General features: G+C 55.4%; 1 protein-coding gene across 1 annotated transcript in view; it reads right to left on the bottom strand.

The window, feature by feature from the left end:
• Nucleotides 1-12,854, bottom strand: part of PRDM11 (PR/SET domain 11) — a 53,797-nt gene that overhangs the window by 11,973 nt on the left and 28,970 nt on the right. The window contains exon 4 of the mRNA XM_004387649.3: nucleotides 12,320-12,387. Within this exon, the coding sequence (XP_004387706.2) occupies nucleotides 12,320-12,387 (68 nt within the window). The remainder of the gene's footprint in view (nucleotides 1-12,319; nucleotides 12,388-12,854) is intronic.

The following is a 12,854-nucleotide window of genomic DNA, read 5'->3' as shown; positions in this document are numbered from 1 at the left end:
CATAGACGACAACACCTTTATGAAGAGCCATGCCTGACCCATTACCTGGTTGCAGGTAAGCAAGAGCCTTCCCTGAGGAGTGAAAGGGTTCCTGGGAATGAAAATCGATTGGTTGTGGCTGAACAACTCTTTGCAAGGAGGCTTGAGGTCACATAACTCACTGGGGAGAATGCACAGCGTGCATCAGAGAGGCGGGGGTAGGGTGCCTGGCATAGGCTGTTCTGCAAACGTTAGTGCTTATCTGATAGCATTTCAAAACAGAGCCCCAGAGTTGGGGACCTTTCATGCCATCGAGCGGGTGGGTGGTGGTGGTGGTGGGATTCTAGGCTCACCCTTTCATGATGTTAATGAAATGTTTCTATTCTAACCTCCTTGCTGACTTTGGGTACCAAACAGGTAAGTACCAAGACAACATTTCTCAAATCTCACCCACTGTGTCTTATCAAGTGTACCATATTATCTAGCCCTTGATCCGGGTATGACAGTCAGTTTCAACTCTAACACACGGGGCACCCATTTTGTTGGAGGGGACAGAAGGCCAGGCTCAACTACTCTTGCTCCATAGGAATGTCTCTGATGGAAAGGAAGCCGCCGCAGTCAGGAATGCAGAAATGGGGACAGATGGACTAAGAAGAGACTCGGGCTCTGGGTTCTCACATGCATTTAGGTTTCTGGGCTGGGAGGAACTTTGGGTCATGGCATCCACCCATGAGGGGGTCACTCAACCTCTCATGGAACAGCACGGTGATGAGGAACCCACCACCAGCCAGGCAGCCCTCGCCATGGCTGCGGGCTCTGACACTCCGAAAATGGAACTGGCTTCCCATTAACTCCCATCCACTGGCCTGAGTTTTGCCTTCCATTCTGACATGCTAGCCCTATAATCCCCACTGAAGCCAAGAAAAAGAAACTCAAATCTTTTCCATCTAAAGTTGACAAGTCTCTTCACCCTACTGTCCTCTTTGTTCTGACCTCCACTTTCTGCTTCCAACTTGGCCCCTTCCCTACCCAGGACCAAAGGGAGAGGCCAGCCAATCACTGCTTGGTATATTGGCCTTGGTGGAGAAGACCCTAGGCCCGACTTCATGGTGTCTTTGCATCTCCTGGAAATTGGACAATCTTGATTTCCATGGCCATGTTTTTTGGCAGCACACCTGGCCCTGCCCAGAACTGCAGAGGATGGCCTGGATTCCAGGAGGCCAAAGGCAGGTTGGAGCCTTCCAGAAAGGGGATCCCGGGTCAGGACCTGGGGATTCCTGCCTGGCAGAATGCCTCTCTGTGACAGGCAGTCAGCCAGGATTATGCACAAGTTAGAAGTCCCCTGTCTGCTGAGAGGATCCCCAACAGGAGCCAGAAGCAGCAGCTCCAGTTACTTTGAGGGGCCTCAGATCTAGGTGGGGAGGGCCTTGCCTATAATAGACACCTGGGTGTGGGAGGTATCCCCAGAAAGGTTCAGGGTGGTCTCTAAGATACACTGGCAAACAGATAGCTCCTGACCCTTCTGGGTCTCCCACCAGAAACTTATTTCCCAGGACCCCTAACTTACCTTTAGGGAACGGAAAGTAAAGTTCATTTAGCAACATCTCATTTTTGATGTGGGAGAAATAAAACATACTGGAACGATTTCACATGTGGATGCTATGCCTCCCTGACCCTGTCAGCTCCTTTCCCTCCCTCCAAAGGCCCGGCCTGGCGCCGCACACAGGGCCAGGGCTGCCTGGGCATCTGTAGGCGGATGGAATCAGGGGTATGCCAACGTGATTCTCCTCACTCATCTAACCTCTGCTTGGGGGTCCTGAGGCTCTCGTAGGAAGTGAAGAAGGAGCGTACACACCAAAGAAAGATCCTGGAGACTGGGGGTGTTCCAAGTGTGAGATCGGTTTCTTTTTATTGCCGTCTTAACAAAAATACTCCAGAAGGCAATCTTTGATTCCAGCATAGGAAGGCAGGGCAAGACCAGGCAAGAACCAAACCGTCGGGCTGGTGGGTAGGGGGGTGTTCAGTTTTGGGGAGCAGGAACCCCCAAAGAACCACAGAATGGGGAGATGGAGCCAAGGGCACAGGGGACATCACAGTTTGCCCTCTCTTCTCCCCACGTGGGACAGAGTTTGGTCTGGAAAGGCCAGGACACTCCAGGAAAGGCCATGGCAGCCCACGCCCTGTCTCTGGAGGCCAAGGAGTGGGATGGGAGAGCCCTGCCAGGGTCAGCCTCAGGCCAGGGAGCAAAGAGGACACAGCTGAGCTGCACCCAGGTCAGAGCTAAGCTTGCATCTGCCCCTCCCACCGCCCTCCCTAACTAAGAGCCCAGCTCTCACCCGACACTCCATAATGAAGTCTGAAGCTAGAGATGTGTGTAGCTTATGCATGAGCAGCCCAAGCAAGCAGAGGCGAGGCATGCTGCAATGGGACAGGAGCCCTGCTGGGCTCGGGGTTCTTTAGAAGCCAATGGAGGGGTTGCCTCTGGCTCATGGGACTTAGGTCCTGCCTATCCCCAGCCACTAGAGGTGAGCCTCAGGGCCCAGGTCGGGGAGTAGACTCATCTCCTAAGTGCTACCGTTGTCTCCTACCCCCACCTCGAGAGCTGAAGCAGAGATGCAGAGGGCAGAGGGGCAATGACCAGGTAAGGAGCAGCCCCACTCCCCCCTCCCTGCCCTGTTCCCACCACTACAGATCTGGCCTCTAGCAGGGGAGCTGGAAGAATCCACAGTCCTGGCTTCCAGGCCTGGCCCACCCCTAACTGGCCTTGTAATTTGTCATCTATAAATGCAGATGATAATTAACAACAACAACAATAATAGTACCTGACTTGGCTGCCTCTCCAGCTGTCCTGAGCACCCACTGTGATTTCACATCTGCAAGTGCAGGGACAAGCATAAAGTGCTATCTCTAAGAACGCAAGGCCGTCTTCTCCTTCCTTCAGCCGCAGCCCTTCCTTTTCCCCTCTCCACAACAGGCAAGCACAGCGGCTGAGCACACACACGAGGGCAAGCAGAAGGCCAAGGTAGGGGCGCCAGGGAGGACAGGCCCCTCCTTGGGGGCTGAGCGTGGCCTGCCCATCCTCAGGCCTCCCCCTTTGAAAGCAGCAGGACCAGGGCTGGCAGGGCAAGTTGGGGAGGCTGATGCAGCAGCGCTGAGGCTGGAATGCAAGATTCCACTCAGAATGCTCCCCATGAGTGCTCCTCCCCCTCTCCCTGGAGAAACACCAGGAGGAGCAGGATCCTCAGGGCCAAGCAAGCATCAAGCAGGGCACTTTCCCTGCATCCTGAGCATCCATCAAAAATAAGGGAGTGGGGCTGAATGGGTGCTCTGTTACAGCACGGGGCTGCCGGCCAGCAAGGCGAGGGCAGGTGACAGTCCCCCAAATATCCTACAAGGGTCATCGGTCCTGCTCCGGACACAAGAGACTGGCCCGTCTCAAGGCCGGACGTCTGGCCTCCATCCTCTTCCTCCCAGCGCAGACTGGCCTGGTTAGAAATTGGGCTTCCTCTTCCGGGACCTGGTAGTCCTTGTCGGGGCTGGTTCTGGGGGAGCCTGGGGAGGCTCCACTGGGGAGGCCTTGGTTTGAGGGGCAGAGCCCATGGGGGCTGCCCTGTCTGGCCCCTGCTGCGATGCCTGAACCCCATCCCGGATCTCTGTCAGCGTCTGGCACATCTGACCAATGCGGCCGGACAGCTCAGCCATTGTCTGGCTGATGACGTGCATGCTGCTTGCCATGTCCCGGTGCAACGCCACCAGCTCCTGGCAGAACTGCTGGAACACCTCGGTCTGCTGAGCGTGGGCATGGAGGAGCTGCCAGTCGAGGCCTGCGGTGGGTGGGCTGATGTGGGGTTGAGGGGTCCTGTAGGCAGCCTGGGCCTGAGGCAAGGACTGGGGCAGAGCCTCTGGCTTGGGACCCACTGTCTCTGACTGGTCTGAGGAGGAGGACAAGCAGAGCAGGGCAGGCCCAGCCAGGCGGGCCTCTTCCTCCGGAGACCGCTGCAGGGGCACCCGCAGAGGCTGCCGCGAGGGTCCAGGTGCCTCCTCATCTTCGTCATCTTGGAAGATAGAAACAAAGAAGGACAAACGATTACAACAGGGAGGAAGGGGCAGCCCTGGGCTTGGACCCACCCCTGAAAAACACCCTAACATCCCCCTACCCTGCCATCCCTCAGCCTGGTTCAGCACACGTCTTCTCCGCAGCCCATACGGTTCCCCAAATCCCTGAGGGGCATGGGCCAGGCACCCCTGGAGAGAAAGGTGAGCGTGAGCAGTGCCCAGCCCCCCTCCTTTCACAGGACACCTACATTCTCATGGGTAAGAGCCTGAGCCAGAGGACTTGGAGACCCTGACATGTCAACCCAGTGGCCCATGGCCTGGGCCACATCACTTCATTTATTTGCAATTCACTTTCTGCAAAGTAAAGATAACAACTGCTCTATCTACCTACCTAACCACCTGCCCACCTACCAAGATTGTTAAGGAGACTAAACAAGACAGCAGACAGGAAGGCAGTTGCAAAGCTGCCAAAAGGCACTAGGATGCTCTTGGCTGCTGAGTTCCAGCCTCCACCAGGCAGTTTCCGAGTTGCTTGGGGCCACCTTGTGGCCGTGCTGGAACCTGCAGCTTTAACTCCCTGGTGCCTACCGCAGGGAGATCTGCAGGAGCTGGAGAAGGGAGGCAGGGGAGAGCACCAGGACTGACAGGACAGGACAGTGCAGAGCCAGGAGCGCCACCTCTGCAACCAGCCCTGGTGCTCCGTCATGTGTCCCCCCAAGGTGGCTGCCTAGGCAGGCACATCACACTCCCACGCATGAGTGGCCGGACACTTGCAAGGAAGATGCTACTTGCAGCTGGACCCAGGGAGGGGCCCCAGCCCTTGCACTCATTGGTCTGGGCTCTCTTATGACCAAGATTATGGGCTGATTCCCACGGCAGGAACAAAAGATCCTACAGGCTGACCCTACTGCCAGGTACCCCCTCCCTGCCTGGACCTGTGGGGCTACATTCAGAGCCAGCCCCCTGGGGAGGGATGGAAAGTAAGGGCTGGTCATTTTGTTGGCTGCTGCATGTCTCCCCAGGTTCCATCGGGGCCTAGTGCCTTGGTGGGCCTGCGGGGTGAGGCAGTGGCTACCCTGGGATCTGGAAAAGCCATTCTGGAGAACCTCGGGAAGGAGCAAGCTGGGCAAGGTGACTGCCGCTCCCTCCCTTCCAGGGCCTCATTCCACCAAAGGCCCTGGCTGGTTTGCAACAGCTGGGCCTACTGGCCGGGAAAGGGGGGTTGCCCGGGCCTGTGGGTGGAGGGGGGGCACCCTGACCAACATCAGACTCCCTGCCCAGCCCAGGTGACATTCGGTAACCTCGGTAACCTGGTAACCTCGTTACCCACGTACCCACGGTCTCCGGAAGCCCGAGGGGTGGGCAGGGCAGGGTTTAGGGAATGAGTTTCACCAGGTGCTGGGTCCCCTCCTTTTTCTCATAATTAGGTGGATTCATCCAGAGACTCAGGACAACACTGATGGACAGGGAGCTGGCAGGCAGACCCAGGCTTGAGTCCTGGTTCTGAATCCAGTTCTGGAGCCACCTCTCGACTCAACCCCACATCTGGACCTCAGTTTCCTCGTCTGGGTAATGAGGAAGTGGCTCCACGTCCCCTTCCAGTCCTGAAAACCTGACTATGATTCACCACCTGTCAGGAGCCCCAGGCAAACAGGAAATGGACTTGATCCCAATAGCCAGGGGCCCTGGGAGGGAAAAGACAGAGTCTTTGAACCACCTTCTCGGGCGCTTCCCGGGGTCCTCCTGCCCATCCCGTCTCACACGGGCCGGCTGGCAGTCCACATCCCTGCAGACAGCGTGCTGAGGGTGGCATGGGTGTGTGCAGAGCAGAACTGAAGGGGGGCAGCCCTGGCATAGAAGGGACTCGACTGCCCCCTTCTGGTGAGCCCCAACTAGAACTACAGCCCTAAGGGAGCCCATCTCAGGGCTAGGCCAGGAATTTGGCACCCACTCCCTGAAAGCCCATCTGTAAGACACAGGAAGTGAAGAGAGGGAGAAGAGGGGTGGGGAGTGAGTGCACAGGGAGGGGGAGCTTAGAGAAGGACAGGGTGAGCAGAAAGGGGAAGAAGGCAGAGAGAAGTGGGGGAAGGCAGCATGGCACAGGAGAGGGGAGAGCAAAAAAAAACAATATGGAAATAAAGAAACTAGGAATAGACACAGAGAGAGGGGAGCTGCTCTTTTGTGGCCTGGGTCCTGATGGCTTGGCTGGTCTCTTGCCCCCTCCCCCTCACCGGCTGCACTTCGGCTTCCCTGCCTGGCTTCTAGCTGTTCCTGGAACGTGCCAAGCGCCTTCCAGACGAGGGGCCTTCGTACATGCTGTTCTCTGCCTGCACAGCTCTCCCCTCCCCGCCCCTGCGCCCCACGCTGCCCTGGGCCTGCTTAACTCTTACTCAGCCTCCACAGCTCAGCTCAACTGTCATTTCCTCAGGGAGCCCTCCCCAGCCCCAGAGGACAGCCCGCTCTCACCGTGCCTTACTCTCAGGCAGGACATGATTTGCAGGGCCAAATGCAGAATGAACAGGCAGGGCCCCATGTTCAAAATTACTAGGAATTTCAAGCCATCGACAGCACAGTGTGAACCCTCTGAGGCTAGCCTGTGCCCTTCCTTCAAGACAAATGTACTTGTGCAATGATTTAATGAAAGCCTGTCTATTCCCAGGCGTCTACGGACTCCCCCAGAGCAGGGCACACAACTCTGTCCTCCCAGCTCCTGGCACAGAGATGCTGAGTGAATATTCTAGGATGAACGGACACAAAGGGTGGAGAAAAGACAGAAGTGGGAGAAGGCGGAGAGAATGGAAAGAGTGGGACACAAGAGAAGGAAACTAAATGAGAGACCCCTGACTGAGTAGCCTGGGGAGCGCGGGGTGGGCGTGCGCATGGGGTCAGGCAATACTCACAGCTGGTTGAAGGGCTGTCGGTGCCGTCCAGTTCTGCCCTCGGAAAGCTGTGCCCGGAATGGGCAGTGAGCAGCGCAGACTTGATGGCTCTCTCGTGGGTGGTGAGCATGATGGTGGGGGCCCGGCCCCCAGCCCCAGGGCCCGACAGGGACTGCTGCATGAAGGCCAGCTTGTCCTTGGTCCTCCGTTTCATGTCATCCCATCTGTGCTTAATGTCCTTGATGGAGCGGGGGACCTGGCTGACGGAGGTGATTTTCTGAGCTATGCCTTCCCAAATCTTGTCCCTGTCGGCATGGGACAGCCGCATGGTCTCCCTCCCAAAGAGAACTGCTTCGTGGTGGGTCACCTCCGTGACCAGAATGTCCAGCTCCTCCTTGGAGAACTTGGGCTTCCTCTTACGCTCGGTCAGGGGTGCCACGTTCCTTGGGTTGAATATCCCACAAAGCACAATTGGGTAAATGACCATCAACGTGGGTGGTCCTCCTCCTTCCTAATTGGCGGCCCCCAGCGGGGGAGCCAGGAGGCACCTTGGGTGTCCTTGCCCTTGGCCTGCTCACCACCACCACACCCTCCTCCTATGACAGCTCCCTTCCGCCTACTCCTCAGAGGATGGGAGGAGATACGTGGGTTACACAGGTAGGAGCACGGGACTCAGGGTGATTGAATGCCTGTGGTCTCAGGCCCTACTTTACCTCAGACTAGCTAAGAGAGCTAGGGCAGCTCATTGAACTTTTCCCATTTAACCTTCCCAGCCTCATTCTCTCCACCTGTATCGGGAATAACAACCACAGCAACCTCGGGGTTTCTGCTAAGGATGCAAAGGCAAAGTGATATAAAAGAGCCTCAAACAAGAACACTGGAGCCCTGGTCATTCAGTGGTTAAGAGCTACAGCTGCTAATCAAAAGGTCAGTTGTTCGAATCCACCAGCTGCTCTGCGGAAGCTCCATGGGGCAGTTCTACTCTGTCCTATGGGGTCACTATAAGTCAGAATCGACTCGACGGCAATGGGTTTGGGTTTTTTTGGTTTAAACAGGAACAGGGAGTCCCTGAGTGGTGCAAACAGTTAACGAGCTCCGCTGCTAATCAAAAGGTTGAAGGTTCGAGTCCACCCCAGAGGTGCCTCAGAAGAAAGGCCGGGCAATCTACTTCTGAAAAATCATCCATTGAAAATCCTATGGAGCAAAGTTGTACTCTGACACACATGGGGTTGCCACGAGTCGTAATCGACTCAAAGGCAACTGGTTTTTAAAAGGAATAAGGGATTCTTATTGGGGTTACGATTAGGCCACTGCTTCTATAGAGCGTTTACTTACATATAGCAGAATGGCTGAGAGGAAGAATACTTGAACAGGGACACTACTGACTATTTCCACGGGCTGTGATGTGTAGGACTGGCTGGTGTCAGTCATAACTAAGGTGTGGTCACAGAAAGCTTTTTGTCTTATCTCCCCACCCCTTTCTGCCCCTCCCCAACCCGGTTCTACCTCTTTAAGAGCGGTTCAGGAGCCCTGGTGGCACAGTGGCTAAACGCCGGGCTGCTAACCTGCTAACTGAAAGGTCAGCAGTTCAAACCCACCAGCGAGAAAAGACCTGGCAGTCGGCTTCCGTAAAGATTACAGCCTTGGAAACCCTATGGGGCAGTTCTACTCTATTCTATTGGGTTGCTATGAGTTGGAATCAACTTGACGGCAATGGGTTTTGTTTGTTTGGATATGCCCTGATTGTGCAGGAAAACCAAGCAAGCCCCTCCAATGGGAGCCCTAGTAGCAACTCCTTTTGGGGTGGGCTGCTGTGGCTTTTGGGCAGTTCACGGGTAAAATGTGAGGAGCCCAAGAGGACCCATGGGGAGACAAGGTCCACCTGATGGAGACCAGAAATGACCTTGGCTTCCATTCCCACCACAGCACAGCCCTCTACCTGTCTGGCCTGGCACCTCTCTGGCTTTGGAACTCAATTCCTCCACAGTGTGGTTCTGTCTACCCTTTAACTGGTGCCCCTCAACAAAAAAAAAAAAAAAAAAAAAAAAAAACCAACCTAAACCCGTTGCCGGTGAGTCGATTCTGACTCATAGCGACCCTGTAGCCAGAAGGTCCAAAAGATCCACCCAAGAGAGGTGCGCAGGGTATGGAGGGAAACCTGGAGGCTGGTCCATCCTGACTGCTTCCAAAACCTCGGCGAGACACCGGGGCACAAAGACCCTTCAGCCTTCACCCTCACCCCACCCACCCCAACACCTTGGCTCTCAGGCCCAGAAGATAGGAGAGAAGGCCAGGGCTCTGTTACCCAGCCTGAGACAGTGGCAGGGGCGGGCCCTGGACTCAAACAGACCTGGGACTAGAGGCGGAGCTGTCTTAGTCAACCCACACAACTCTGCAAGCCCTGTTTCCTCCTCTGTAAAGTAAGGACGATGATTCTAGTGCCACCTCCCAGGGCTGTCAGGAGGATTTAAGGCAGGGTTTCTCAATCTCAGCAGTACTGGCTTATGGGGCTGATAACTTTTGGTTTGGAGGTGTGGTTGTTCTGTGCAATGTAGGACGTTTCGTTTATCAGCATTCCTGACTTCTACCTGCTAGAAGCCATCAGCGTCCACCCTCCATCCCCAAGTTGTGACAACCAAAACTATCTCCAGACATTTCCAAAAGCCCCCTGATGAAAACCAGTGATTTAAGGAACTAAGAGCACCTAGCAGAGGGCCGCCATCAAGTTGATGCTCAAAATGTGATGCCCATTCCCTTCCCAGCCCACCAAAGAGTCATTTTCCTATTTTTTAAAGAAACTGACTGACTCCATTCAATCAACCCCAAAACCCCAGGCTGTGACAGTGTGAGTGAAGGTGACCACAAACTGTAAAGAGCTGCATGAATGGAAGTGATGACTGTCATTAAGGGGGGAAGAGGATTCCCAAGATAAACTGGCTTTCCCTTCACTCCAGCCACACCAGAGGGGCATGTCCAGGTAAAATGGCTCACCTGGCAGGTATCTCCATGGCAATAAACCACACAATCTACTCCTTGAGTCTTCAATGAGATGTGGGCCCCAGCTGTGACTACCCAGGCGCCATCTTGGACCAGGACTGGGCTGGGAGCAGGAACAGGACAGATTCCATGCTAGCAAGGTGGTGGCAGCAGACCCCACCCCACTGGTCCCCACAAACACAGCCCAGGAAAGCCACACTGCACCTACTCCCTTGTGCACAAACAAAAAGAACACCGGCCTAGAAGTCCAGAGCTGCAGGTTCCAGTCCTTGTTCTGCCACTGACCACACGATCTTGAAAAAGACCTTGCCCTGCTCTGGCCTCAGTTTTACCACTGTAGTCTAGTCTAGAGCAGTGCTTCTCAACACTGGCAGCACGTCAGAATCACTATGGAGAGCTTTAAAAAATACCAATACCTGGGGTCCAGCCCCAACTCAATTAAGTCAGATTCTCTGGGGTGTCAGATGATCACTAAATTAGTTCAGATAATGAACTTCCTTCTTTGGGGTATGGCAAAGCCTTGACTCCAAGGTAGAAAGGTCAGAGACTGGGTGGAAAGTGGAACAGAATCAGCATCAGAGATTCTGAAGCCTTGAATGCGACAGTGTAGGAAGGCCTGACCCGAGATTGGACATGTCTACTCAGCTGAAGCACACGCTCCTTTTCTTGCCTAGAGCCAAACAGGGGAGCAATAGGAGCCCAGGCCAGGCGTCTGCTCTGTGCTGCCCACCCAACGGCCTGACTGAATGACACCTCATCCCCACTTCTGCATCTTGGTTCACAGAGCCCCCAACAAAATCCTGGCCCATTGAAGGCCCCGTTCAAAGGCTCCCTCCTGCCTGTCCTCCATCTGGGCCCTCGGAGCACATGGTCTGTACCCTGAGTCAACAACCGTATTAGAGTGTTTCCTTGGTGGTAGGTGTGAGTCCTGGGAGGGCCGGATGGGCAGGGCTGGGCAACCCATCCTGGGCACCCAGCACAGACTGATTCGATGCAGGTGCTCGGTAAATGGGTGACGACTGCATTTCCTGAGCTGGCCTGGACCCAGGGGCCAGGAGAGGAGGAAGGCAGTTGAGAGTGATGACCCACCTTCCTGGACCACATTCAGAGCACTGTCTGCCCAGACTGGGTGAAATTGGAGTGGGGCCTGGGGGAACGTGTGCTTGTCCTGGATCCTGGGACCAGCCACATCACAAGGTAGGGGCCCCTTATCTCTCTGTACCTCCGCTTCTGCACCTGTTAAATGGCACTGAGAACAGCTGCCCCAGCAAACAAGAGGCCAAATCCAAAAATGCGCTGCAAAGCGTAAACTGCTGCTCAGCCCCATGGATGGCTTTCAGATGGGGGCACACAGGGGCCACGGTGAGGCCACCGGGGAAGGGGACAGGAGACCTGTCATGTCCCCACCTCAAAATGTCTCTTCATTTGCTTGGAAAGTCTCAGAGTTTAAATACAGCAAGCACCCTCTTGCCAATCCCTAATTGCCCCACATGCACAATCAGTGCTCTGCCCAGCAGGTCCCAGCATCCACGGGTCATGGAACTGCAGATGCTGATAAAGGGCCCAATCCAAGGTGCAGTTGTGTACCTGAACTCAACCATCCTAGGCCTCTTCTTCCCTCCCGACCCAGACCCACAGCCCCAGCCACCGCTCCTGGGTCCCAGAGACATGCCACCAAGGAGGCAAGTGTGTCCACCCACCTGCCCACAGACCTCAACGGCAAAGTGCCAGCACACTATGCCTGTTGGCAGCACAGCACCATAGGAAGAGCACCACGCTCTGCCCCTGGTTCCGGGCTCAACTCAGCTACCCCTGCGGGTCCTGGGCTAGTCCCCTGCTCTCTCTGGACAGCCCTTAAGGATCTTTCTGGCACAAACGTCTGTCCCAACCACTGGACCAGGATAAAACCACTCTTGGAAGTACTCAGGCCTGGGCAGCCAGCACTGTCCAAAACTGACTAAACTGGAGACTTTGCGGGAAGCCTCCTCTTCCACAGGGGCCATTTAAGTAACTTCTGTACTGGGATGATCCCTCCACAACTCCAGCCAGAGTCCTAACCTGTGATAAAGTGTCGAAGTCCTAGGTGGAGGGACATCCACTCATCCCCACCCCCAGGAATGCTGCAGGAGCCTGGGGCCTGGGTACTTCAGACACATTGACAAGGGTGCAGCCTCCAAGGGTCTCCCTAAACCTCTAGCCTGGACACAGGCCCTCCTCCAGAGCCCCCGATGGAAGCCTGGGGGAGTAGGAGGGCCCCCAGAACTGGACATGGCCCAAACTCTGCAAACAGCAGTCCTGGAGCCTTGAGGGGCTCTTCCACTGGAGACCTGCAGCCCAACATGCTCCCTTGGCCCCTTTTCCAGAGGCCGGACAAGGCTCCCAGGGCATCCATAGTGAGCAGCACTCACCTCATCCAGTTGGCTTTGGTCTCGTCTGAACCGTCTATAGACTTGTAGCGGTTGTTCTTGTCCACAATCTGGAAGACAGAGAGAGACTCTAGAATGGGCCATCCTAGAGGGGGCTCTCATGCCCATGGGTTTCTGCCCAAACGAGAGCCCAGATCCTGGCCCCTCCATTGCCACATCCCTTCCCTCTGCCATCACCCCACAAGGCCCCCACTGCTGCAGGACCAAAACCCTGGGGCCAGGAACCCCTGCCACCTCCTCTCCATCCATTCCTGTTCTCCCAGAGATATTGGGGGGTGATGAGAACCCTTTGCGTGTGTTTTGAATTCCTGGAGATGGGAGGCAGATGGATGGAACTATCTCCCTCCTCTGTCTTGATGGAACACCCAGCACCATGGGCAACACACAGCATTTCCAACAACTTCACATTGCAACAACAAGAGCTGTATCCAGTCCTTCCTCCCTCTATAGTTTCTGTGGGAGACAGAGGCCAGCACAGGATGGCAGGCATATAAGGGCATACAACTTAAACGTCTGA

The sequence above is a fragment of the Trichechus manatus genome, unplaced genomic scaffold (genome assembly GCF_000243295.1).
Source record: "Trichechus manatus latirostris isolate Lorelei unplaced genomic scaffold, TriManLat1.0 scaffold00191, whole genome shotgun sequence".
Taxonomy (NCBI): Eukaryota; Metazoa; Chordata; class Mammalia; order Sirenia; family Trichechidae; genus Trichechus; species Trichechus manatus.
This window is presented reverse-complemented; position numbering and strand designations above follow the sequence as displayed.